Below are 27,244 nucleotides of genomic sequence, written 5' to 3'. Positions count from 1 at the left end.
ATGACGACATATTATATCTTTTTTAACAAATATATACATGCTTTAAAAATTAACTTGCTTTTTATTAAATATCTTGAAGACTGTTTCAGTTAAATCTGTAGTATTGTTAATCATTAAGATATAAAAATTAAATAATATTTTTTTATAAGAGTTTAATCAACTTTGTTTTTCAAAACAAAATTGAAACAGACAAAGTTACACAACTTTAATTCTATTTTGTTTTAAAAGGTATTGGTTGTTCATACACATAACACCAGTTAAGACCTTTTAAATTTACATTTGAATTAAATTTATATAAGGTTCACAATGTTTTATTGTTGTCTTAATATGTACAAGTTATGTTTTTCAATTTTTATACTGAAACAATATAAAGTTTTACCGTTCTATAGATCGCTTTTATGATAAATAGCTTAAATTTTTTTTTTTTTTTTTTGTGCCAATAAATATTTATAAAACTGAAACTTATGTGTAAAAACAATTGAACTAAATTACTATTTTATACTAAGTCTTCTATAAAAAAAATATCTAAAATGTTTAGCTAACAACATGTTTCTTAATATTAAAAAACACTATAGACCTGTACAAAACTTTTTATCCAACTTATTAAAATTTTTTAAATGTTATTATTGATATTGATTTAAAGTATACTTTTCATTTTTTAAATTTAAAGAAAGTTTTTTTATTTTATTAGCTTTTTAAGTTTTAGTATTTTATTTTTTTACTATTCTATTCTTATCTTTTTAAAATAACAGACAAAATAACTGTTTGTGATTGACAATCTTGTAAGAAGCTTTAAACTTTTTAGACCAAGTCACACAATAAAAGGAGCTTCATTGCAAATACTAATTTAAAATCTTTAGAAACATGTATTTTGAAATTTTTTTTTTTCAATTTTTCATGATAATATTCATGTAAATGTTTAGATTAGACGTCTACTAAAATTTAAAACTATGCAGGAATAAATAAGTCTAAATCTAAACGATTGTTATCAACAGTTTTTTGATTCATTTTATTAAAAGAAATAAGTATATTTGTAAATATTAGTACATAACTTTAGCAAAACTTTAATACTACTGCTAACAAAACATTATAGTTAAGTGTTGGTAACAAGTTTTTCCATAATTAATTGAGAGTTATTCAAAATTAATGATTAAGGTAATTTAAAAAATAAGAGTGTGTTAAATTATTCGTTTTGAGCTTTTTCTTTAGTGGATTCTTTTGAGGGTTGCAATGAATATGTTTATAAATAAGTGTTATAAAAGTTATTTTTGTTTCTACAATTTTTAAATTATAAAAAAGTGATACTATACCAAACTCTTTAATTTTTAATTACTATAATAACTAGCATAAGAATTTTAAATTTTTTTTGAACAAAATATCAAGTACCTTTGGTACGTTAGAATTAAAAGGAAATTAAAACTAGATTTGAATTTTATAAGTTGTCATATTTTGAAAAAAATTAAATGATCATAATAAGTTTTTTTCTCAATTTTTTCTTCTATTTTTTTATTTATTAACAAACAAGTAATACTAGAACAAATGTTTTGATACTAAACAAATAATAAAAAATGTTTAAACACTTTCTTAAATTTTTTAAGCACTTTTTTTTTTAAGTGTTCTTTCTTATAGTTTTATACTAAAAAAATAAGCTTTATTTTTCGAAAATAACAAATTATTAGATAACCTTTCAGTTTAAAGATATTTGCACGACTATAGAAATAATGTTTAGTTTTTTCTATTATTCTTATTGTTGTTGTTTAAAAAGTAAACTTAATATGTGGTTTGAATCTTTTTTTGTACTCAGGCTGATATGAAAATTATTTTGCCTGATGGCATAAAGGTCCTAATGATAGTTTTTAAAATTTTCTGAGTTAAACGTTGCAAGGTCGAACTCTAGTAGTCTAATCATGTAAAAAAATAGGTAGATATTTTAAAAAAGGTTCGTTATATTCTTTTAAATATAATAAAAGTAAAAAACTGCTGATAAAACGTCATACCAAAATTTTTTTCGTGTATCAAATTGAACAAAATAGTACAACCAATAAGTACATTGTACAACGAAGAGATGAAAGATTTGAAGAATACACAAAAATAAAAGTGTAACATTTTCCTAAGTATCATGACAAACTAAAAACAGCGTTGCCAAAAAATTATCAAGGTTTTTAGAATTTCTTTCAGATTTTTTAAACAACAAGTTTGTTTATCAATTTTTAGTATAAAGTTATTTTCAAGGTCGATAAATGTCTTAAATAGTATAACAACATTAATATGATATAGTAAAGCTACTTTGAATACATTGTTTTCAGTTTTTTCATTGATTTTTATTCAAAAAATCAGGTTTTTGAAGTTTTTTTTTAACTTCTCAAATTCCAGTTTTTTTTTTTGCCTTTACTGTCAAACTCCAGGTTTTTCAAGCATTCCAAACTTTTGGCAACCCTGTAAAAAACCATTTAAAATAAAATCAAAACGATTAAAGTAAGTTTATGAAGGTAAAAGAATAAGTGCTTAAATGTTTTGGTCCAAGGAACTGGTGTACAAAAAACCTTTCAGTTATCGAGTTATACACCAGGAAAAGTTTAAAGTATAAGTATAACTTTTCAAAATATAGGTTTAATCGTTTGCTAATAAAAGATCCTAGTGAAATTAACACACAGAAACATATGTTGGTACAATAAAGGAAGATTACTGTACAATTTGTTTTTATTAAAGTATAAGTATAAATCAAAAGTTTAAAACAATCAGATGATAAAAAATAAGATGATAGCAACAAATATCTGGAAATAGGTTTATAAACTAGTTAGACTATAAAAAGTAATCTCTTAAAAAGTTTACATTTTAATCCCATCAAAATAACTTTAAACTGACTTTTTCCATCCGAATTATTTCTACCTTAATCAATTATTATCCAATTTATCATTTATAATTCAGTTTCCACTAAAATATGCAAGCTTAGAAGATTTTTTAAGATGTTTTTTTTAGCAGCAGGTTTTACTTATTTTATAACAAATTATCAAGTCGTAACATAAAGTAATTTTTTGACCAAGTGCAGTTTGGTGAAAATGTAAGCTTACTTTAAACTAAGCAAAAACTTTTGATCATATCACTTCATCACACCACAGCTTTTATCGGTAGACTAAAACCCAGGTTTTGTTTTTATTAAAACTTGTCAGTAAGTTGTACCCGAACAAAGCAATAGTCTTAAATCTACAAAGTGTTTGAAATAACATGGTCAAAACTTTTTGTTAACAATTTTTTAGTTTGTCTCAAACACGTTTAAGTCCAGACTTTGGCTCTAATGATTTTTGCCGATGTTTTTTTTTTATCTTACTTTAATTTATGTAAACTTTGATTTTTGAAATTGTTTTTTTACACAGACAAAAATAATGTTCTTTAAATTTATTTAAGTTCTTACCCAGTATTAGTTTTCAAGCAAATAACAACAATATTCGTTCAAATTCTATGAAAAACAAAGTTGAAAATAAGAAGTACAAAAGTTATATTTTATGTTAGGTAAATTATATTTATTGTGTTAGAAGTTTAATTACAAATATAAAAGTTTTGGTGGTTTATTAAGTATTGAAATACAGTTCTAACGATGACTAGAACAAAATAGATCTTTTCTTTACATATTAGTCTTGTTGATTAAGTATGACCATTTTAAGAACAACTTTTTTGAAACAGTAGTTATAAGATTCAACTAATTTTTGACTTTAGTTTTTTTAGCTTTTACAAAGCTCTACTAAGAAGGATAAAGTACGATTTTTCATCATTAATATTAGCATCCAGTCTGCAAAAAGATCACTTATTTTAATATATTAACTGAACAGCACTACGTATTTTTTAGTTTATAAACATTTAAGACAATAATGGCTACCTAAAACTTTTAAAGTAATATTTTTCTTACCCTTTGTTTTAAAGTAAAGTTTTTCGGTTAAAAGTATTTTAAACAATGTTAAATTTTCATGTGGAAGTATTGGTTTTTTACAGAAATATTCCGCCTAAACGCATCCCTAAAATGGGTACTCAACTGGAAGTGATTAAACAAAAAGTTCTGGCTTTTAATTAGTGATGTACCGGACTCACTATCCGGGTCCGGGTCCGGGTCCGGCCGGATATTGCCATTTTTGTCTGATATCCGGATCCGGCCGGACTCTAATTTGAAAAAAAAGTCAGGATCCGGTTCCGGCCGGATTCTAATTTGAAAAAAAAGTCCGGATCCGGTTCCGGCCGGATTCTAATTTGAAAAAAAAGTCCGGATCCGGTTCCGGCCGGATTCTAATTTGAAAAAAAAGTCCGGATCCGGTTCCGGCCGGATTCTAATTTGAAAAAAAAGTCCGGATCCGGTTCCGGACGGATCTTTATTTGAAAAAAAAGTCCGGATCCGGGTCCGGCCGGACCCGGATCTAGTTAGTAAATAAGAGCATACTGAAAAGCATTTTTTTCAAAAACAAACCCTGTGTAAATTAATAAGAGTCATTTTCGTCAGTTAAAATTAAACATCTACCGTGATTGGCTCATTTTGTACACGTGACTAATTTACATTTGTTCAAATTTAAACTATAAAATAAACATTTTAGAAATGCAACTCTTTACATATGTTGTAAAATTGAAAACTTTGGAATGAATACTTGCATTATTTATTGTTTAAAGTTGAGCTCAGAGAATATTTAGAGTTAATATGGTTGAATGTACGAGTAAATGAGAATCATATGACGAAATGTTTAAAACTAAATACTGATGCAACAAAACATCAGAACATGACAGGCAGTTAATATGTAAGCAGTTAGTTAGTTTGGTGGGCAGCTTGAAGCAACAAAATATCTTGAACTTTTTTGTAAATGCTTATTGTAAGTAGTGTTTTGTTTTAAAAGTGAATATTTCAACTAGTGTCTAATTGTATAAATATTTAAGCGAGGTTTATAGTTTAATAGTTTATTAAAAATTTTACAGTTCTTTACTAAAAGTTTTATTTAATTTTTAGTTTATTGTTTTAAGTCATTTGATATAGATTTAAATAGCTTCGAGTTTTTAAAGTGTTACCAAAGTAATTAATAATTTTGTATATGCTAGTATTTCTTGTTGTGTTTTATATATAAGATTCATTACTCAAAACTGTCGTGTCTGATTATAGAAAGTAGTTTCAGTTAGGATTTAGTATTTCTTAGATATTTATTAAATAAGGTAGCATTTAATTATGATGGGTAGTACTAATAAGTTAAGTGTACCACAATCAGTCCACAACTTTACTACCAAATTGTCAACCTTTGCTAGCTGTTCTACTGATTATTAGATTAAAGTAATTTTTTTCAGTTTTTAAAAATCTCATTCTGACTCAGGCTTTTTTATACTCACTCTTGCTAGTTTTATTGACTTAAACGGTGGCAACCCTGCTAGTTTGAAAATTTTTGGGAATTTTAGAAAATCTTGGACTGCCTCAGGCTAGTTTAGTTTTTTACAAAAACTCAGGCTAGTTTTCTTTTAAATTTTAAATGAGTTTGAGCTGATCCAGTTTTCAATATTTGGTAATTTTCTAGTGTATTTTGTTCAAGAACTTAATTTCATATTTTTAAGTGTAAATAACACCTAAATTTGTAAACCTTGTGGCTAGCTGTTCTACTTATTATTAGATTAAAGTTCTTTTTTTTTTCTTTTTATAAAAACCTCATTCTGACTCAGGCTAGTTTATACTAATGATGTAACGGACTCACTATCCGGGTCCGGCCGGACATTGCCATTTTTGTCTGATATCCGGATCCGGCCGGATTCTAGTTTGAAAAAAAGTCCGGATCCGGCCGGATTCTAATTTGAAAAAAAAGTCCGGATCCGGTTCCGGCCGGATTCTAATTTGAAAAAAAAGTCCGGGTCCGGTTCCGGCCGGATTCTAACTTGAAAAAAAAGTCCGGATCCGGGTCCGGCCGGACCCAAAATTGTGGGTCCGGTACATCACTACTTTTAATACACATACTTAAACATCATCAAAATTTGTTGAAAGCCAACAAATTTTACATAAAATCATTAACTGAAATAAAATCGTTACTTCTATAGAAGTTAATGCAATATTTAATTGATTAATCAAATGTTCAAACTACATCTTAACCTTACTTTTATTGCCTATATAAATCTAAGCTTTAGATATAATCAGATGAATTCATTAGATGTAAATACTACTAGTAATTGATAACAAGCTAACAAGGGTTTTGATAATGTTTATGCAACTTCTGAAATATTGAAAAAGTGGTTGTCTTAATCAGAAATGTTAGTAATAATTAATAAATATAGAAAGCTTTAGTTCGCTTTTAAATACTTTTTAACTTATTTTGAAAAAAAAAATTGTCTACAGTAAAATATTTCATTTAAAACCAAAAAAATTTTCCAACAGACAAAATTTCAAAAGCATCTATTTCTGGGAAAATGTAAATTATACTATTCATTTACTAAGTAGGTATAATATGGGTTGTTTCTACATTTTTTGTCATTATCTTCTAAACATAAAGTAATTAAATATTTAAGAAGATACACTGATTGTTATTAATTTTAAGATAAAAATCTAAACTATGGCTGTTATATATTTATGTTGCAATCATAGTTTTTTTAATGATATACTTGCACGATATTTATGTTTGTGTTAACTCTTTTCATAACTGGTTATCAACATTTAAATGAAAACTTTTGTTTAAAAAAAAAGGTAAAATTTTAATACTATTTTAAGGATTTTTTTTAACTAATAACAAAGTTAAAAAATAACTGCATTTTGAACGCATATTTTTTGGCTAAAAAGTGCTAACTAACCGGCAGATTACTTTATTTTGGTTTGAAAATATATTGTTCACATCAAAAAGTACCTTCTTGTTTACAAAAACTTAATAAACTTACTTGCAATTTTGACAATTCTTTAACTTTTTGTTATCTTTTTTTTTCTAAACTTGATTGATATTTTAATAGTTTTATTTTTTGCAAAATCGACAAACAGTCAAGAAAGTACATACAACTCTACAATAAACGAAGCTAGTTATTTTATAAACAGTTTAGATTTTTTTAAATGATAATAAATAAATAAAAAATCATTATTAGTGGCGAACTAAAAAATATCACATAATTCAAAAATTTACCATAATTCAGAAAAAGTCGATATAGATCAAAAAATCTGATGTAGTTAGCTTAAAGTAAGGACATAATTGAAGAAAAAGGTAAATGACATGATGTTAAGTTAAAAAGTTATTAATTTCTTAAACTTTATCAATTTTATACTAATTCGAAATAGCTGTTTTTTTTAATATATGTAACAATGACAAAAAAATTTTTACCTAGTTTAAGTTAAAGAAAAAAACTCTTAGTTTTTAAATACTGGCGTATTTTGAGTTTAAATGGCTATTGCGATTCTTTGAAAAGTTTACAAAAAACCACCGCATTTTCAAAACTCAAAACTTGAGAGAGCGCTGGCCAGCCAATGAGAAGTGAGTAAAAAACAAACTGGCCAATCAGGACGGCGTCTTGTGGCAGTTCGGGTTGGCGGGGCACTTGTACTGGTGCCTCCGCATGTCGTCCTTCCGTGTGAACACTTTCCCGCACGCGTTGCACGTGCACACGTTCTCACCAGTGTGCAGCTTCTCGTGCCTCCTCAGATTGTCCGATCTTGTAAACCTGTTCATAATCAGTATTTATTATCATTTTTCAACCTGTATGTTGGCATGTTTAATTGTTAAAAAGGTTAATATAATTGTGGTAACTTATTTTTTAGGTATTAGGATCAAATGCTGAGTTCAACAGGTTTCATATGGAATGCTGATTATAATAAAAACAAAAAAACAAATATATCCTTACAAATTTTAAAACTTTAAAGCAATATTTTCAGTTTTTTAATTCATTATAAATTATATTATTTTTGTAATGAGTCACTTTTTTTTTAATGATAAAGCTTTTTATTTTATTATTTTTAATTCAAGTTTTTAAACTGTCCAAAGAGTTCGCTTACAACCTGCTGTGACAGTACTGGCATTCGTACGGCTTGCTGCTGGGAGATATCCTTCGTCCGTTCTTGACTTTCGTCTCTGATTTTGGAGTTTTCAGTTCGAACCTTCGTGCTGGTTTCTGCTTCATTGCAGCAAGCATGGGATTGAACTGGAACCTCCTTTCTTGCTGCATCTTTTCGAGGAAACTCGTTGTTTCGCTTGAGCCGGGCAATCCTCTACCATTGGAAGAATCTTCCGTTGTATCTGGTCCAACTTTAAATTTAAGAAAATAAGTTGCTTTGTTTTGTTAAAATGACAATAGGGTAAAATGATTGAAGTTTTCAGTATAAGTTTGTATAAGTTTTAACTAACAGTTTTGAAGACCACCGTGTAGGATCAAATCACTGCTGAGCACATTCGGTGGTAGGCTTGATTTTAAATTTAAACTGCTGGATTTTGTGTTTTCATCTGACTTATTTACAACATCTTCTTCTTCTTTTGGGTTCAAGTTTAAAGAAATGTCGCATTTGGAGCTAGCACCAACCTCTTTATCATCGAGTAAAAAATCGGAATCGATTTTTACTTTGTCGTCTAAACTGAAGTTTTTGCTAAGATCAAATGAAAAATCATTTAGACTGGAAGGTGCTTCAAGGGAAGATAGTACGGCTGTATCTAAATATTAAAAAGTAATATTAAACTTCACTATAAAACAATAAATTTTAGTTTTAAAAATTAAGCATACAGGTCCTCATATTTTGATACATTGAAACATTAAATACAATTATTATAACTTCACTTGTTATAAACGTTACTTTTATAACTATTTTGTGAAAAAAATTAGTTACAGCAATAAATACTTAAAACAAACCAGTATAGAACCCGCTGTCGAGTGCCTTGGTAGCTTCATTGTAAACCTGTTGGTGGTTCAACTTTGCACCTTGCTGCTTCAATCGGATGTTCTCTTCGACCAACTCCGAATTTCTCGCTTCCAAATACTCAATGCGAGCTCTCTGTTCTTCCATAATGTCCTGAACACGTCCCAAACATATATCAGCATCGCGTTGCATTTTCGACCACTTTTCATTTGAAACTTTATCTGTTAAAATCATGTTGAATTTGTATTTCAAAATATGTGGACATCAATTTTATTTGGTATCATTACTTATTTTTGATTTTAACCGTAATAACAACTCTATAAATATCTAAGACTTATATATCTTAGTTAAAACTACAATTAAGATTAAGATTGAGTTTAAGTTAAATTGATTCGTTTAAAATTGGAAACTATAGTAGAACTAGCAAACAAAATAAACGTTGCTAATTAATTTAAGTAAACTCAACTTACTTTTTCTGCTTTTTTTCACAGGCTCTGCTGGTCTAAAGATGGGACAAGGTCGCTTAGTTGAAGACATATTTTGTTTGTTTGAAGTTATGCAAATTAAATAAATACACCTTTAGAAAGTTAAAGTTAGACTACTATTTGAATAAAACTTTAAATATTATCAAAACAACTTTATCTTTCAATACTAAAAACTTGTATATAAACGAAATAAACTTTAAAGAAAAATAAACTTGGACACAATCAAATTAAATTGATGTTCCTTTTAATGAATATGAAAACAAAGTACGTAATACAATTTAATATTCTGTACTTTTAATATTAATACAATAATTGAAAAACAATAGTACATTATTGTAAACGATAAATTCAATATATCAGTTATTTAACTAAAGTTATTTTGTTTTAGAAATTAAAATTTTGTTAGGCAAAAAAATCTCAAACAGCGGCTTTTTGTAGTTTTATGATAGAAGAAATAATAATAATAGAATTAATGAAAAATTAACATATAAAGGGTGATTTTTTCAACTCACGATTTTTACAAATAAAAAAATAACCCATTATAAATTAGGCATATTTTTATAATAAAAACTTTTCAATTACTTATAATTTATGTCTTTAGTGTTCATTATCGTTAAAAAACTTAAACTGTACAAACATTTGTAAAAAATAATTCAGTTATCTCAGAATTACTCCGAATAATTGTTTTCTGAAGAAATATTTCCAAGAAGTGTACAAAATAAAAACACCAAATACCAAACTTAAAGAAACTTAGAATATTTTATTTTTTTTATTGAATAACATATATTATTGAAAAGAATGTTGAAATCTAAATGCCTCAGATTAATGTTTTTAACAAATAATAGTAAAGAAATGTGTTCTTTCAAAGTTTTTTTTAAACTGTAATTTACGAAACTGATACCAATAAACTGCTTCAACATTGTAATAAATACAGTTAAAACAACTGTTTTTCAGAAACCAGTGTACAATTCACTAAATTTTTTACCAGCACCCGACTAGTGTGAGCCAAAATATACTTATTACCTCCATTCATCCTGCAAATTTGCTCATGCTTATAATGATATTATGATTTAGTATATTATCACTTAATTTGTTATAAAGTATTTATACATTTTACAAGTACTTACCATAAAGTAAGTCTAAAAAAAGTTACAAACAAAAATTTTATAAACTTGCTGATAAAGTATATACTTTTATTGAATAAAATATTAACTTACTTCAAATAAAATATTGACCATGTTTTAAATAACTTTGTTTTTACAAAATACTACACTACTCAAATCATAATAATATTTATATGCCTTGAAAAAAGATATACCTTCGTAATTAAATTAAAGATCAAAGAAAAGAATCTTTGTCTTTAAACAATGAGATTTTTATCTAACAAAGTTTCTTTTTTTCGATAATAAAGTTAAACCTACAAAGGATTAGCGGTTCTATCACGATTTTTTTATTTTATTTGGGTTGGCGGGACACCGACTCCTCTCATGTCTCCTCAAATTGTTCGATCTTGTAAACCTGTTCATAGTCAGTATCTTTTAGTTATCACTGATTTCTGCAATTGATTTTTGTTTTACTTAGCTTGTCTCTATATGTAAGTTAAAGTCGTTTTAGTAATCTACCTTATTTTCATACAAATTATTTTTTCTTTAATTCGATCTTAGTTACTAGATACTTTCTAAGTAAGTGTAGAACTCAAATTAGGTATTTGATAGCAGATAGTGTGAGTTCAATATTATATATATATATATTATTTTATATTATTTATATTATATATAAAAAAAAAGCACAATTAAACAAAAAATAATTTTCTTACAAACATAAATTAGTCTAAAACTTTGAAGAAATATACTTTAAGCTTAAAAAAAAAGTTTTAAGTCATGTTTTAGTCTAAAAAGGTTTTTTAGCTGTTTAGACACAAGATGTTTAATTTTTTTCATTAATATTAAAATTAAAACTTTTGGATTTCTGTTGATCTTTAATTTAAAACAATTGAAAAATAGTTTTAACACGTTTCTATCTTGTATAAGTTCTGTTCAAATTCAACCTGCTGTGACAGTACTGGCATTCGTACGGCTTGCTGCTGGGAGATATTTTTCCGTTTTTGACTTTAGCCTCTGATTTTGGAGTTTTCAGCTCTAAACTGCTCCCGACCGGTTTCTGTTTTGTTGCAGCAAGCATTGGATTGAACTGGAACCTTCTTTCTTGCTGCATTTTTTCAAGAAAACTCGTAGTTTTGCTTGAGCCTGGCAATCCTCCACCATTCGAAGAACCATCCGTTGTGTCCGGTCCAACTTGAAATTGTATAATAAACTGTTTATCATCTACTTAGGATAACTAAAATTAATTTATTTAAGTAATAATGACAATACGATAAAAAGATTAAAATATACAGACTAAAGATTTATAAAATATAAACTAACAGTTTTGAAGACTGTCGTGAAGAATTGAACAACTGCTGAGCACATTCGTAGGAAGGCTAGAATTTACAACTGAAATTCTAGATTTTTCACTTTCTTCTGACTTATTTACAACGACTTCTTCTTTTTGGTTCACATTCAATGAAGTATCGCCTTTTGTTGAAACACCAACATCTTGATCATTTAGTAAAATATCGGAATTGATTTTTACTTTGTCTGCTAAACTGTTGTTTTTGTTTATTTTTTTTGGAAAGTAATTTAGACTGGACAGAGTTTCAAAAAGAGATAGTCTTGCCGTATCTAAAAATGGGTATGTTATATTGATTTTTATTCCAAGAAAGTCTAAAAAAGTTAAAAATATGAATTATAGAGGTTTTAACATTTTGATAAATGATAAAGTTAACAACAAACAAAGAAAACTCACTACAAAAACAGTTTTTATAATTTTAATTGTTATAAACGTTATTGTTAAAACTCTTTTGTAAAAAAATATCTACAGCAAAACAAACCAGTATAAAACCCGCTGTCGAGTGCCTTCGTAGCTTCATTCGGTGGTAGGCTTGATTTTAAATTTAAACTGCTGAATTTTGTGTTTTCATCTGACTTATTTACAACATCTTCTTCTTCTTTTGGGTTCAAGTTTAAAGAAATGTCGCATTTGGAGCTAGCACCAACATCTTTATCATCGAGTAAAAAATCGGAATCGATTTTTACTTTGTCGTCTAAACTGAAGTTTTTGCTAAGATCAAATGAAAAATCATTTAGACTGGAAGGTGCTTCAAGGGAAGATAGTACGGCTGTATCTAAATATTAAAAAGTAATATTAAACTTCATTATTAAACAAAAGAATAGTTTTAAAAATTAAGTATACAGGTCCTCATATTTTGATAAATTAAAACATTAATTTCACTTGTTACACTATTAATAACTTGTTATAAACGTTACTTTTATAACTATTTTGTGAAAAAAATTAGTTACAGCAACAAATACTTAAAACAAACCAGTATAGAACCCGCTGTCGAGTGCCTTGGTAGCTTCATTGTAAACCTGTTGGTGGTTCAACTTTGCACCTTGCTGCTTCAATCGGATGTTCTCTTCGACCAACTCCGAATTTCTCGCTTCCAAATACTCAATGCGAGCTCTCTGTTCTTCAATAATGTCCTGAACACGTCCCAAACATATATCAGCATCGCGTTGCATTTTCGACCACTTTTCATTTAAAATTTTGTCTGTTTAATTTTATTCACTACATGTTTCACATTATTGCTGACATTGCCTTGACTTCAATCAGTATTTATTTATTTTAAACTGTCAAAACAACTCTAAAAGTTTCTAAGATTTCAATCTTAAGATTTTTATACCTTGTTTAAAATCTTAAAATATTAATTTAAGTTTATTTGATTCGGTTTAGAATTTTAAAATTATAGTACAACTAACTAACGAAATAAACACTAATATTTTTACAACATAAACTCAACTTACTTTTTCTGCTTTTCTTCACAGGCTCTGCTTGTCTAAAGATGGGACAAGGTCGCTTAGTTGAAGACATACTTTACTTTGTATTAAGTTGAGCAAGTTAAGTAAAAAAAACCTTTAAAAAGTTAAAATGAAAAAATCATTTAAGTGTTACTTATATATAAAAATATATGTGTATATAAAAGACACAAACTTTTAAAAAAAATCAATCACAAATAACCAAACCTAATTCAATATTTAATAACGAGTTCAATATTTATGGTCAATATTTTTATTTCTTATGAAAATAAAACACTTGTAGTAGCACAATTTAATACTCTATAATTGAAATATTATAACTACTGTAAACCAATAGCACATCATTACTAAAGACAAGTTCATAGCCATTATATAAATTTATTTTGTTTCAAGATTTAAAACTAAAATAGCAGCTATTTAGAACTCAAAAAAAGAAGAAAATTATAAAAAAAGTTTATGAACTAAACATTTACATAATTTCTAATTTCATTTGAATGCATATCTTTTTTAAATGAAAAAACTAAAAGCCTTTTTAACTTGTTGTCTTAAAATTTTTTTTAAATACATATGAAATTCATTGTCTTAAAAAAATAAAATTGTAGAAATTCAAAAGACAAATTAATATAGTTATCTCAAAAATAGTCCAATACTGTTTTCTAAAAAAAAATATTTCGAAGAAGTGTACACAACGTAAACATAAAACTTATTCAAAACATTTTTAATTTTTGTTTGTCACCAGAAAAACACAATTTTTTGTAAATAAAACTTGAAATCTGAATGCCCTAAAATCATACTTCTAATAAAATAAAGTTTAAAAAATGAGTTTTTTAAAGTGTTTTTTCAAACTGTGTTTCAAGAAACCAATACTAATTAACTGCAATTGTACTAGACAGCCGAAACAACTTTTTCAGGAACCAACGTCAACTAAGCGTTCCACCGATAACCGACCAGTGTGGCGTCACAGTCTACGTCAAAATTCCTTCCTTCATCCTGCAAATCTGCTCGTGCTTCCTCATGTTGTCCTTCCTGCTGAAGTTCTTGAGACAGTGGCGGCACTGGTGCGGCTTCACTCCCATGTGGATCTCGTTCATGTGCCGCTTGAAGGCGCACTTGCTGCCGAACGTCTTGCCGCACATGTCGCAGAAGCTGTCACTCGGCGCAGCTGATTTCCGCTTTTTTTTCTGCGCCGGGTTGTCGCGCGAATTTCCTCCGTTGGGTGGAACAGCGAGCGCGTTGTTATTGTCTGATTGGTGGAAGTACTGGTGGCTGTACTGCTGCTGGCGGTCTTTCTGCAGCTCTTGCAGCATGTTGCTGCTGCTGACCATGGAGAAGTCTGTTGGTGTGATGAATAATTCTATAATTAGTAATTTAAACCTAGACTTTTGTATAAATGAAAATAAAATGATAAATTAGTTTAGTAAAGCTTCCCAAAAAAAAACAAATTTTAAAATATAAATACTATATGTGTAAGCTAATTTTTTGCACTATGTAACTCGAATATAAACAATTTACCATCTAAGCCGTTTGGAATAGTAAGATCGAGATTGTAATCTAAAGTGGGCAAAGGAGAAACTAATTCATTATCAATAGTAGCAGGCAATACTTCGTTACCACTTCCTAACAATCCACAGCTTGCCTCATTAGTTACTCCTAAACTGTTGTCTAAAAAAAATTTTCAATCTAAATAAAAATTTGAAGAACTACTGATCTATTTTATGATTTACCTACTAAAATTTTTAACTAAAAACTATATGGTTTAAAAATGAATAGGTCTTTCAGTTTTAAACAATAAAAGTTAGAACTCTAAATAAAATTGTGTGCAAATAATTGTTAAGTAATAATAAAGTGCGAATTATGCAACGTTAATAAGCATGTTTTAGAACCTAAGAAATATAAGAGATTGATATAGAATATTAGGTTTAAATTTGGTTTGAAAAATAGTAAGAACTATGCCTCTGGCTATTTGCAGGTTAAAACTTTACTGCTTTGGTAGAAAATTTGTATAAAAGATTTATACAACCACCTGAGGCTTTGTTACAATTGTTTCTATGTTAAAAAATAAAACTTACGAAAATCATTTAACTATAATTGATACAAAATTTAAGCAATTTTTTTTAGTAGCTAAAACAAAATATGAATAAATAGAACAACAGCAGAGAAGTTTGAAATCAAAGTATATTCTTATTTCCTCAATTTAAGTTACTATTATACCATTAGAAATATTCTCTATCTGTACAGCTTTAATCATCACATAAAATAGTAACTTAATTGCTGTTGTACAATAAAATGTGAATTTTTTCAATAGTTTTCATTTTTAGAAAATACTACACTACTCATATTATAATAACATTTAAATACCTTGATAAAACCCTGTCTCGTCTGGTTCATTTGCTCCGTGACTAAACTGAAGATCAGAGGAAACAAAATTTGTGTCCAAACTGTTTGACTGTTTTCTCTCAGTGTTTCTGTTTTCAAAGAATAATAAAACTTATTTCTCTAAACATGAAGCTTTATTAATGTATAAAAACATAAAACTTATTTTTTGTATTTCCATGTAATATATCATAAATGTGGATATTTTGACATATACTGTATAATATTATATTAATCATTATAGAATAGAATGTTAAGCACTAGTGTTGGAACACAATTAGGTAATACAAGTAAAAATAATAAAAATATAGTTGTAGGTAATTTATATGTACTTCTATGACATTAGACAACTATACAAGTTCTATTTTTCTTACTAAATCTTACCCATTTATCGCTGCATCAAACGCGTCTTTTGAAAACTTCTTGCTGTTGTCCGAATGCTTTCTCTTTCCAACGATTATCGGGCTGTCCCTGGAAGACGCCAAGCTCTGGTTGCAGAAGGGAGCCTTTTCCGCTTTCAAGCCGGCGCCTTCCGATTCCTTGCTGGTCAGCCTGTGGTTCTCGCGCATCAGCAGCAGGTTCTTCGCTTCCAAGTACTTGATCCTCTCGTGCTGCTTGTCAATTATCTTCTTCACGTTCAGCAGGAACAAGCTGGCATCGGTTTGCAAGTTTTCCCAAATGTTCAGATCAGCCTTGTTGTTATCAACGTCAGCCATGCTTTTTAATTATACTAAAATACTGTAATTTGTGTGACGATTAGTAGGTTGAAATATTTATTTAAAGCAGTTTTATTAATGCATGAGAATTAAAAAGTGATATATTGTCCCTATATATATATATATTATTTTTTCGTTGACCTATATAGCAGTGCTTCTGAACCTTTTTCTAGTGGCGGAACCCTTTTCCAAAGTTCAACTTTTCCGCGGAACCCCTAATTTTAATTTTACATAAAATGTTTAATTAAATAAATATTCTTTTTTAAATTTCGAAAGGCTTCGCGGAACCCTAGGGTTCCGCGGAAGCCCATTTCAGAAGCACTGCTATATAGTTTCTGCAAAGTTGTTACTCGTTCATACCAAGATGAGTATAAAAGTTAATGTCTTTTGTGTTTAAAGATAAATTGGCTGTAGCATAATTTGCTTCTTCCATTTGTAGTTATGACATGATATCTAATTAGCTTAACTACAAAAAAAATATATTAAAACAAATATAATTTGTTCTTCATGAAACAGTTTAACTGATAACAACAATTTCGGATTATATCGTACAAAAAGTTTTGAAGTTTTAGTTATATAACAAAAATTTATGCTTATAAATAAAAACAAGCATTTTTTCTTAAAACTTGTGAAAAACTTAATAATTAAAATGCTGGAGATATGACTCAATCGAAATTTTCTAAAAATTCAAATTTATATTTAAAATAACTTGAAACATTAAAAATTTTACAATATCAAAAAATAACAGAAAAGTATATTTAATACATACAAGTTAAATACTTATTATAACTTACTTTAATAAATTAGAAGCACTAAATTGGAATGCTATATAACTATTAAATAAAACAAAAAATGTAACTATAACAATTTATAGATACCAAACACAAAACAAGTTTAACGACTTTAGAAACCATTTAACTTAACTAATGATTAACAAAATATTTAACGTTTTATTTTATATTAATGAAAGTTTTTTTAAAATGACTAGTAGTATTAAAAACTTAATACTTGATAAACTAAATAGTTAATAAAATTGAACATTTTTAAGGTACTTATTAATCTAAGTAAATAGTTTTAACTTAAAGCAACAAAGCTAAACTTTTAGTATCATCGTATTTTAATTTTATGCTATCGTAACTATAACTTGAAATTTATGTTTTACAAAATAGATTAATAACGCATTTCATTATTCAACCCAAAAATCTAAAAAAACATTTAAACTAAGTTGTATTCTAATTTTCAACAAACTCTAATAATACTTTCAATTTTTAAATTCTAAATTTGTTTTCGAACAAAATAAAACTGATAAATCAAGTAAAACTTGAAGTATTAATAAAAATTGAAGTAAAAAAATAATTTATAATATTGCATAGTTTTAAACAATATAAAAAATTTATTTCCTTAATGTTCAATATACAGTTATAACAATCAAACTTTAGAACTTACTGGGCGTAACAAAATTAACAAGCATAAACAAAAATATTTTGTTAAACTCAAATTATAATTAGATCAGGCGTTTCAAAAAAAAATTTTTAGGTTTTAAACTATTAAACATTACAACAAAAAAACATGTAAAAAATATTCATAGAAAAAGTATTTCAACAAACTGCATTAAAAACTAGCAACGAATCTAAAAAGCAAGCGCTCAAAAAGCAATAAAGCCAGGAGTGCAACTTCAACAGCGCTGCCAAGCATAAGGGAAATAGAAATACAAGAAGGCAGGCTGGCTGGCTAGCGAACGCAAAAAAAAAGAAGAGAAAAGGCGAAGGTTGCTCATGAATGAGGAGGAGTTTTGAGTGAGAATGAGAAGTGAGGATGCAAGTGCTGCTTTCCAACTGCCGCGGAGGTTTTTGCTGGTGGGATTTTTATATACGCGATGCTTAGAACGAAGCTGAATAACAATTCAGAGAAAACACGAATATGAATAAAGAGTTATAGTAAATATTTTAAATTTAGCATTTGTTTGTTTTTTGGTATTTTTATCATAAAGTATTTTGTATTTAAACAGTTATTATCAGCACCTTTCGATTATTTTCAAAACTTGTTGAATAAAACTTTAGGATAGTTTTTGTTTTTTATTTAATCTATTATAATTGTTTTATACCAAGTAAGCTATTTTAGCGTTTTCATATTTAAACAAAAACTGCTCGGACAAAATAAAATACTAAAAACCATTTTAAATGGAATGTACAATATTTACTATTGGTTAATTTTAAAAACATGTTTAAGCGTTTAGTATCAAAATACTTAGTTGTGATCAAACTGTAAAGCAAAACAAAAAATATAACTTTTCTCACAATAAGTTAGACAAGCTTAAATTTTTTTTTTGATTTGTTTTATCAGTACAAGTAAATAAGCATTAAAACTTTTCATAACAGAAAATGTTACTTTAGAAAAACCACAAATGAAGCAAAAAAATTTTTATTTGTACGGCTCAAAAGCAAAAACTTAATTCCGCGTTCAATTCGAGTAGGCGATCACGTATTTGCCTGTGCGATGGTTAGGGTGAAGGAATGAGGTGCTTGTTGAGAGGAGCGAAGAGAGTGAAAAGAAAGTTTAAAAAGAGCAGGAAGAATAGCGCAGGGCGAATGTGAGGTTTTCGTGATTAGGTCATATTTCGAGCCTGTTCTCAGTTGCACAGACTGTTACTTTTTATAGCGGAGTTTTGCCTGGTTCTAACACAAACTCGTTTGAGTATATGCGCACAATTATCTTAAACTGTTTATTGTTATAAGAAACTGATTTCTTTTTATTAATGTATATTTTAACAGTATAAAGTTCGAATAAAGTATTAGTAACAAAATAGCATGAAATACATTGAGTAAACTGAATTTAATATTTCGATTAATATTATTTGTATTTATAACCTTATGTTATTTTTATAATTTAATCTAAAACTACTTTAGTTATTACTGTAATAATTTTAAAGGTTTAGAAGTTCCTAGTAAGTAAGTTTAACAAAACTTGTTTTATAAAACCTGTTAAGCAATAACTACAACTTAATAAACATTTATTTAAGAACTACAGCAAAAGCTTTATAAAAGAAAAACAAGCTTAAGTAACTATTATACCATTCTAAACTGTAAAAAATACACTTCAAGTGATAATTTTTAAGGGTTAAACTAGTCTTCAGGAATCAATTTTTTTTGAAATATATCAAAAGTTTTAAAAACTGTAGCTACTCAGGATATAAAGTTTTGAAAACTACGTTATTTTGTATTAGATAGTGTAGGTGTCTATCAGTTTTGAGATAAAGTATAAAAAATTGCAGTTTTTTAAGAAATATTAAAAATATAATCAAGTAAAAAGTAATTATATATAATAAAATTTACTTGTTTTATTTAAAATTAATAATTTATTAAATAAAGCTACCATTGTCATACTATAACTATATTTGATTGTCAAAATCGAACTACATAACAATAGCTTAAGAGTTTTATAAGGTAAAAAAATGACTACTATATTTAGATAAACTATGATAGTTAAATTTATAACTTATAAGGACACGCAACTAAATTTAAATATCATTCAAACTATTTAAACAAACTTTTCATCTACAATAACGGAATTTTAGGATACATTTAGGTTCATCTTACTAACTGTAGATAACTTTGTCTATAATGAGTTTTTTTTTTCTAAATTAGGAAAAAATTGGCTTTTAATATCAAACAAAATTCCATTTCAAAAATGTTGTCAGCTAAAATTTTATAATTTTATATATTATATACTTATACTAATCAAAAAAAATTACAGTAAAAAAAATATTACATTTACTTACAAAAAATTACAATCATACTTAAAATCTAACTTAAACATCTTTGAATGTGATGAAACTTTTTTAAATTCTTACTTTTTTGAAAAGAAAACGTGTCTGAGTAATAAACTCTTGGAAGAAGTTACAGTTACATGACTTTTTGATTGTATTCATTATATTTATAAATTTAAAAATTCAGCTCAAAGCTTCTTATTTGTAGCATACTTTCAAAATTTAAATTATCAAAGCTTATAAAAATTAAGATGCAAGTATTTATATGTAATAAAATTATTCAAATATCATTTATCAATTGAACATGCAATAATACTTAAAACTACCTTATGATTTAAAGCTTTTAAGCGTTTTATATGTTCATTAATAAGTTTTAAGATATAATTCTGATTTTGTCTTTCAGTATTTTGTAACCAAAAGTACAACCTAAATATTATGAAATATTTACTATAATTAATTGTACTTCATCTCTTACAACCTATGCAGCATGGTATTATCTTCAATACACTTATGTTTTGTATCATTTTACCAAGTTTTTATTAGTAAAGATTTAACTGTTTATTTTAAAGTTAGCTTAAAGTTTTTTTTTTGACAAATAATAGTAAAACATCTTGGCTTTTATGGATAACTACTAGTTTTTTAGTAACTCTGTTTATATATTTTTTGAAACATTTTTTTTAAGTTTTACTAATTGTAATCAATAAACTTGAAAATAAAAGCAAAAATTAAAAACATTTTAGCATAAAACAAAATTTCGAATATAACAAAAAACTTGTTATAACCAAAATATTTCCTTTAAAGTTACTGACATCATGTAAAAATTATATAGATATTTGAAATATACAACAAAACATGTTTCATGTGCATCAATTCACTATATTATAAATTTTAAAGATAGTTTTATAAGATTGGACTTTATTGGACCATTGATGTTTGTTCTATTTTCCACAAGAGTTTAATTAGCATTTTATTGAAAACTTTTAAACTATAAGTTACTACTTATAGAATTTTACATTTATCTTTTAAGATAAATAACTTAAAAACTAAATTAGTTTTATAGGTTTATAAGTAATAAACAAAGTCTGTATAAAAAAATCAGTCAATTTTCTAATGAAATTATAGGTTTACTAGAACTCTACCTTCACTAGATTTTTTAATCTAAAGACTTTAAACTTTCAGAAAATTCACTTTATTTGGTTAAATTTGTTATGAAGATACCTAAATAAAACTAATAGGGTTGCAACTCTATATTTCTATATAACTCAACAAAATAATTAAACTGACTAGTGTCAATTGTTTTTTAAATTTAACTAACAACTCAGCACAGTAAAAGTATTTGTCTTTCATATAAGAGTTGTTTAGTAAACTTGTGGTATATTATTAATTTTATTCAATCTATTATAACAGCTTAAAAAACTTAAGTTCTGATGGCTACAAAATTTGACCCAAGAAACTATGCAACCAATTACTAAGTAGTCCCTAAGTATCATAAAATTAATAAACTAATGTAGTAGTAAGTTTTTACAGAGTTTTGAATTGTTAAAACAGAAAATCAAAGATGTTTAACTAATTTTTACTGAAGTAAGTATATAGAAATGTTTAACTTCTAAATATAAAAACTAAAAATGAATAGATAAAGCATCAATTATTTGTATTGACACTCTTTGGGCAAAAAAAAAGCCAGTCTGTGCGATTAATAGCTATACATCTTGCAATTGAATATGACTGTAGATTTATTTACATAAATAGAATAATTTTAAGATAATTCAAATAATTTCTTTCTCTAATTCAAAACAAAACAAAAAAAGGCTATGCTTTACACTAGGGGTCTTTAATAAATGTAATTCGTGCGACAAGTGTTTGAATGCTAGTAAACAATATAAATAAATGTTATGAAGTCAGTTGTAAACCCAGTCAAGAAAAAGTTTATCTTAAATGTAGCTATGTTTTAGATATTTAAAAAGATATAAAATTGTGCAAACTATTTGTGGGTGATCTAACAAATAATACCGGTGACTTGAGTTTTCCAATTGCTTCCATAATCTATTTTTGCCAGCATTATCATGTTTGAAAACAACTTTTACTGCTAAAAAAGTTTGGTTTTGTGGTATATGCTGCTGTGAGCTCCATAGAAAAGTGTCTTTCAGCTTGCCCTCATGTTCTTATGGAGCTGAAATCAAATTATAAGTTTGAGAACCTAATGTAAACTCAATGCAAAGGAAAGAAAGAGGAGCAAAAGTTTATGAAAATGGTAAATATCTAAGAAAAATCTGAAGTTCAGAAGGTATACCTTGTCAGTTTAAGTATATTCTTGTAAGGAAGCTGCCAGAACAACCAATGTCAGAATGGATGTCTAAACAAGAGAATCTTAAATGAAAAGAAGTAGTGAGTTGAATGGTTATATAAGTAAAACTTCCCAAATTAGTAGAGGGATGCAAATGAAATATAAAAAAGGTCTGAGAGACTGCTCCAACTCAATGGACAGATCTAAGTAGAAGCAAAGTAGAAATTTAGGTTTTACTATTAAAAATTAAGATACTGCAGGATAACTATAATTTTATTAGTTAATTGCATTCACACTGGTCATAATTATGATGAGATGGTTTGTTTGGTTTTGTCACTTAAGATATTTTTTTTTGTTTTAGAGAAAACTTTACCATCAACAAGCTGGGATTTCTTGCCTAGAATAGAAGAATAGAATGTCTTTTATCAGAAGGTCTGCGGTGCCACAAGCATTACTTGTAAACTTGCTCAAACTGTAGTTCACTACGTTTTTTTCACTAAGTGGACTGAGTTTTGGGCAGCTTTTAATTTTTCTAAACTACTTGTTAGCATTATTAATAAATTTAATGTGCATTGACTTAAACTTTTTTTTAAAGCTGCAAAGACAGTTTATGGATCAGTCTGAATCTTAACATAATTCATGATGAAATCCACCAATAATTAATATAAGAAGTAATTCTCTTGTATAGAACAAAAATAAGTGGAAAAAAGCTACTAAAAATATACTGACAAAATAACATAATTGTAAACAAGAGTTTTAATACTTGAACGACTCTTAGAAAACTTGAAAAATTATTTGAATGTATAACTTGTTTTTGAAATAAGCTATTTTCATTGTAAGTTTAAATGAATTAGCTTTTTAGCTTTGTAGACCGTTTTATCTGCATTGTATCAGAGATAAGGGAGATGCATAAGTATTAGACTATTTATGTATTGTTGTATTAATCATTGTTGTAATATTTTATCAAATTCTTATTATAAAAAATATTTTTAGTATAAACGTTTTTATGCACTTTATTTTTTTAAGACTTCGTAATAAGTATTAATTTTTTGCTTGTTCAGCAACACTGTTATAATTAATTATAATTTTAAATAACTAATAGCTTTAGTCAGCCAGAGTTTAAATTTGAGACTATCAGTATCTTGAGTTGTCCTGAGTATTCTGGGTGTATATAAACCTGTATACTACTTATTATTATTATTATTATTATTGACAGATTTATATATTTAACTTAATTTTTGTTTTGCTTATAACAAAACAAAAACAGTGTATAAGCTCAGCTTAGCTTTTTTTTAATTACTATCATTTTAAAACTGTCAGTTCAGATTTACATTATTTATCCTGGTTCTTAATCAAAGCATGGTTGATACTATTTGAAACAAATAGGCGGAATTCATAAAACGCAGCCTGAGTTTACAGATAAAAGTGAAAAAATACTAAAAACTTTATAGTATTAGTAGCTATAAGGTGGAAAATTTAGTTGATTATTAAGCTTAAATAAAATAAAATGAAAAAACTATACTTGATTAATTATTCATTAATTAAGTAAAATTTAAAAGATCTTTCGAAAGTTGTCAGTTTTAAACATCAAAAAAAAATTATTAATACTATAAAATCAAAAGAGTGTTTACAAAGTTAATGATGTGTAGCTAAAAACTGTAAAAAGTTAAACAAGTTGCTGATAGCCAAGTTTGAATGCATAAGAAATTCATAATAATGTTGAAAGGAATAATAAACATTTACAAGTATGGATACAGTATATCTTTGGTTATTGTTGTCAAATTTATTAAAAAACCAGATGTGTTTTGTTAACAGGGTGGCTGCTATTTTTTTAAAAACTTCTTCCAGGTTTTTCATTTTTTCCAGATTTTTCCACTTTAAGTTTTCTTGCTAATTTTTAGTATAAAATTAAATTCATGGTAAAAAAAATGCTTATTAATAATAAAATTATACTCTTATATACTGTAATCCTACATTTAATCTAATTTATAGTGAAATAAACTTTAAAACATTTAGTATTTTGTTATAAATAGTATATATTTCTTAACAAAATTTATTATTTAACATACAAAAACTGTTCAAGTAGAAGGTTTTTCCTGTTTTTTTCAAGTTTTAAATTGTAGAATTTTATTTTGCATTAACTTTTTTATTTCAAGTTTTTCAGTTTCGGGTAAGTAACCAATGTTTATTAAGAATATTTTTTTAATATATTTAATTTATCCTAACTTGTACATCAACAAACTGATTTGATCACCAAAAATCTCATATTTTCTATTTTAAACTGAAATAGAAATAAAGTGTCCTAGACTAAAAATTTTTATCTCAAATAAAAGCTTGTAATACAAGAAATGCTTGTAATGTTCATGAAAAAACAGAACTTTCAATAGAAAAAATCAAAGAAAATATCTAAGTTAGGTAATTTTTGTAAAAATAAAATTGAAGTCAAAATGATTGTTCTTAAATTTCAAACTAACCTGAATGTCTTTAGTAGCCTGAGCTTGTAGCAATCATGATTTCGTATTCTTATTTAAGTGTTTCTAATTACTTCTTACAGCAATACAGGGCTGCCTACAGTTTTCTGTTTTTTTTTCAAAGTGTGTGAATATCTTCCAAGTTTTTGAAATACAAGATTGCAATTACATTTTTGGTATAATATTAAATTTAAGGTAAAAAACTGTCCTAAATGTTATAAACATCTTGAAAAGATACTGTAAAGCTACTTTAAATGACTTAGTAAATAGAAAAATCATTACAAAAAATATTTTAATTTTGTATATGATAGAATTTTCATATTTAATCTAAATTATACAGTTTTACTTGTAAAAGTTGTTTAAAATTTCGGATTTTTTAGAAATTTTTGTTCAAAATTGAAGGTTTTTTTAGACTTTTCAAAATATTTAATTATCAGGTTTTTTTGCCTAAACCATCAAATTCAAGGTTATAAGATTTTTTGGTAGCCCTGCAATACCAATATGTTCTAAAAACAAACTGCTCAGTTGATAGTTTAAATTTCTGAGAGATCTGCTAAAAATCTGCAACTAAGTTAAAATTTGGTTTTAATTTTAATTTAACAGTAATAAACATGTATAAGTTTGTGTTTATTTAAATTTTTTTCACAAATACCTTACTTAACTTACTACAATAAGAATGATTTTCTGAGTTTAATTTTTTTTTAAAGCTAATTAAAGTAGCTTTTATAATAAGTTATAAAAAAGCTATATTTTTTAATCATTCAATATGTATTAATATTCAATCTAATTTTGGTTAATTGTACGCTGATAAATTAAATCTTACCAGATTCATTGAACATAAGTGTGACTTGTGAGTGACGCATAAGCACTAGACCAGGGTTTCTTAAACTTTTTATCTAACGCCTCTTTTAAAGAAATTGAAATAGCAATCCCCTGGAATAACATTTTGCAAAAAACCTACTGTATGCACTCTTTTATGCATTTAAATTAGTAATCTACTGGATCCATAAAACTATAATTCAGCAAGATCCAGATCTGAATCTTTTTTAAATTAGATGTTACTGAAAAAGAGGATTTATATCTTATTATTAGAATGCATGATTCTGTGGAATTTTAAAAATTCTTCTGTAATATCTAGTTTAAGTTATGAAACTACCCTCAAATACGCCTAAAACTTTTTTTTGTTCTTAGTTCAATAGTTAACTTCAGAAAATTCTTGTTTAAGTTTCAAACTATGGCTTTATGGCTCCTTACTAGTTACAGCAGCCCCTTTGTCCCTTTGCAGCTTATGGCCCTCTAACTTTCTAAAATTGCCCCCATAGGTGCTTTATGACCAACTTTGAGAAACCTTGCACAAGACATAAACTCTTATTTAAAACAAACATAAGATAAAGATTAAGATCAACTAAAATAAACACAACTTATTCACAAACCTGATTTGTCCTTAACTAAATATGATTAAAGTTTAGAAAAAAATCAGCTTAAGGTTTTCTTAAATTATTTAAACTATCTTTAAATTTTTTTAAAAACAACTGAACTGGTCTGAGTCATCTGAGTTTATTATAATTTCAAACTAGCCTGGTTTATCCTGATTGTGTGGCACCCCTGGGATTTATCTCTTTTTTATGGTATAAAAACATCAATCTTACTCTTCCCTCTATATCATAAATTTTAATAAGGCGAAAATAATCACAACTATTCTTAATTAAGACAAAATTAGGTTGAAAAAAGTTTATTGGATTGTTGGTTGTGCAGTCTAGGGCTCATTATATGTATAATGACTAAATTATCATCGCTTTACTGCAATTTCAACTTTTGACTAGTTTTTTAAGCTATTTCATTAATAAATTACTATGTATTCGAAACTAAAAAGATAAAAATTCCCAGCTCTGAAACTGCTTAAGAAGCTATCAAATTCAGTTGCTTTTCTTACTTACACATTGCTGTCCTAACATGCAACATTTAGCATAACTTTCACGATGTCAGTTTCACTCCATATTCGGGTAGTATTGCATTGAACATTTTTGCTAAACAGTTTTAACTAAAACAATTTTATTACATTAGTTTATTGAACGGACAAAAGCTCTAAAGATATTTGGCAAGATATTTGGCTGTAGGACATGGTGTACGAAGAACTGTTCGGTTATTGAGTTGCACAACACGGATATCTTTTAACGTCTTGTCCAGGACAATTAGAAAACTCTTAACTCTAATACAGGAGCCACACTTGATCAGACAAAATTATATGAGCACTGTATTCTTAAGCTCTGTATCATTTTTTTGCAAATTTGTCCTAAGCTTTTTGATTTTAGTTTAGTTTTTTAAGAAATATATGTCGAGTATAGAAATAGGCTATCTTTTGTTTGCGTAGTTTTTAAGATACTTCTAGTGATCTACGGGATCCAAGTATT

General features: G+C 26.9%; 3 protein-coding genes across 5 annotated transcripts; all 3 read right to left on the bottom strand.

Annotated features, from left to right (window-relative positions):
* Positions 1-7,076: 7,076 nt before the first annotated feature.
* Positions 7,077-9,391, bottom strand: LOC145829778 (uncharacterized). Its single transcript, XM_082937646.1, has 5 exons — positions 9,295-9,391; positions 8,818-9,045; positions 8,322-8,621; positions 7,976-8,222; positions 7,077-7,641 (listed from the first exon to the last, which is right to left on the bottom strand). Exons 1-5 carry the CDS (start codon positions 9,359-9,361, stop codon positions 7,479-7,481), a joined length of 1,005 nt encoding a protein of 334 aa, XP_082793772.1. The 5' UTR covers positions 9,362-9,391; the 3' UTR covers positions 7,077-7,478.
* A 402-nt stretch (positions 9,392-9,793) lies between these two features.
* On the bottom strand, positions 9,794-13,323 carry LOC145829704 (uncharacterized). 3 transcript variants are annotated; one of them, XM_082937561.1, is made up of 7 exons: positions 13,212-13,323; positions 12,731-12,958; positions 12,239-12,532; positions 11,733-12,029; positions 11,357-11,603; positions 10,727-10,827; positions 9,794-10,343 (listed from the first exon to the last, which is right to left on the bottom strand). In XM_082937561.1, exons 1-6 carry the CDS (start codon positions 13,276-13,278, stop codon positions 10,749-10,751), a joined length of 1,212 nt encoding a protein of 403 aa, XP_082793687.1. In that variant the 5' UTR covers positions 13,279-13,323; the 3' UTR covers positions 9,794-10,343; positions 10,727-10,748. The 3 variants fall into 3 exon arrangements, with proteins under 3 accessions (XP_082793687.1, XP_082793686.1, XP_082793689.1); XM_082937560.1 differs by having other exon boundaries at positions 10,731-10,827; XM_082937563.1 differs by having other exon boundaries at positions 10,731-10,827; positions 12,731-12,938; positions 13,212-13,320.
* Positions 13,324-13,758: 435 nt separating this feature from the next.
* Positions 13,759-16,327, bottom strand: LOC145829747 (uncharacterized). Its single transcript, XM_082937616.1, has 4 exons — positions 15,981-16,327; positions 15,582-15,688; positions 14,736-14,885; positions 13,759-14,556 (listed from the first exon to the last, which is right to left on the bottom strand). Exons 1-4 carry the CDS (start codon positions 16,310-16,312, stop codon positions 14,189-14,191), a joined length of 957 nt encoding a protein of 318 aa, XP_082793742.1. The 5' UTR covers positions 16,313-16,327; the 3' UTR covers positions 13,759-14,188.
* Between the last annotated feature and the right edge of the window lie 10,917 nt (positions 16,328-27,244).

This window comes from Thalia democratica, chromosome 2 (assembly GCF_965202585.1).
Source record: "Thalia democratica chromosome 2, ktThaDemo2.hap1.1, whole genome shotgun sequence".
NCBI classification, from domain to species: domain Eukaryota; kingdom Metazoa; phylum Chordata; class Thaliacea; order Salpida; family Salpidae; genus Thalia; species Thalia democratica.
The sequence above is the reverse complement of the archived record's forward strand: the minus strand, read 5'-3'. Positions and strand labels throughout refer to the sequence as shown.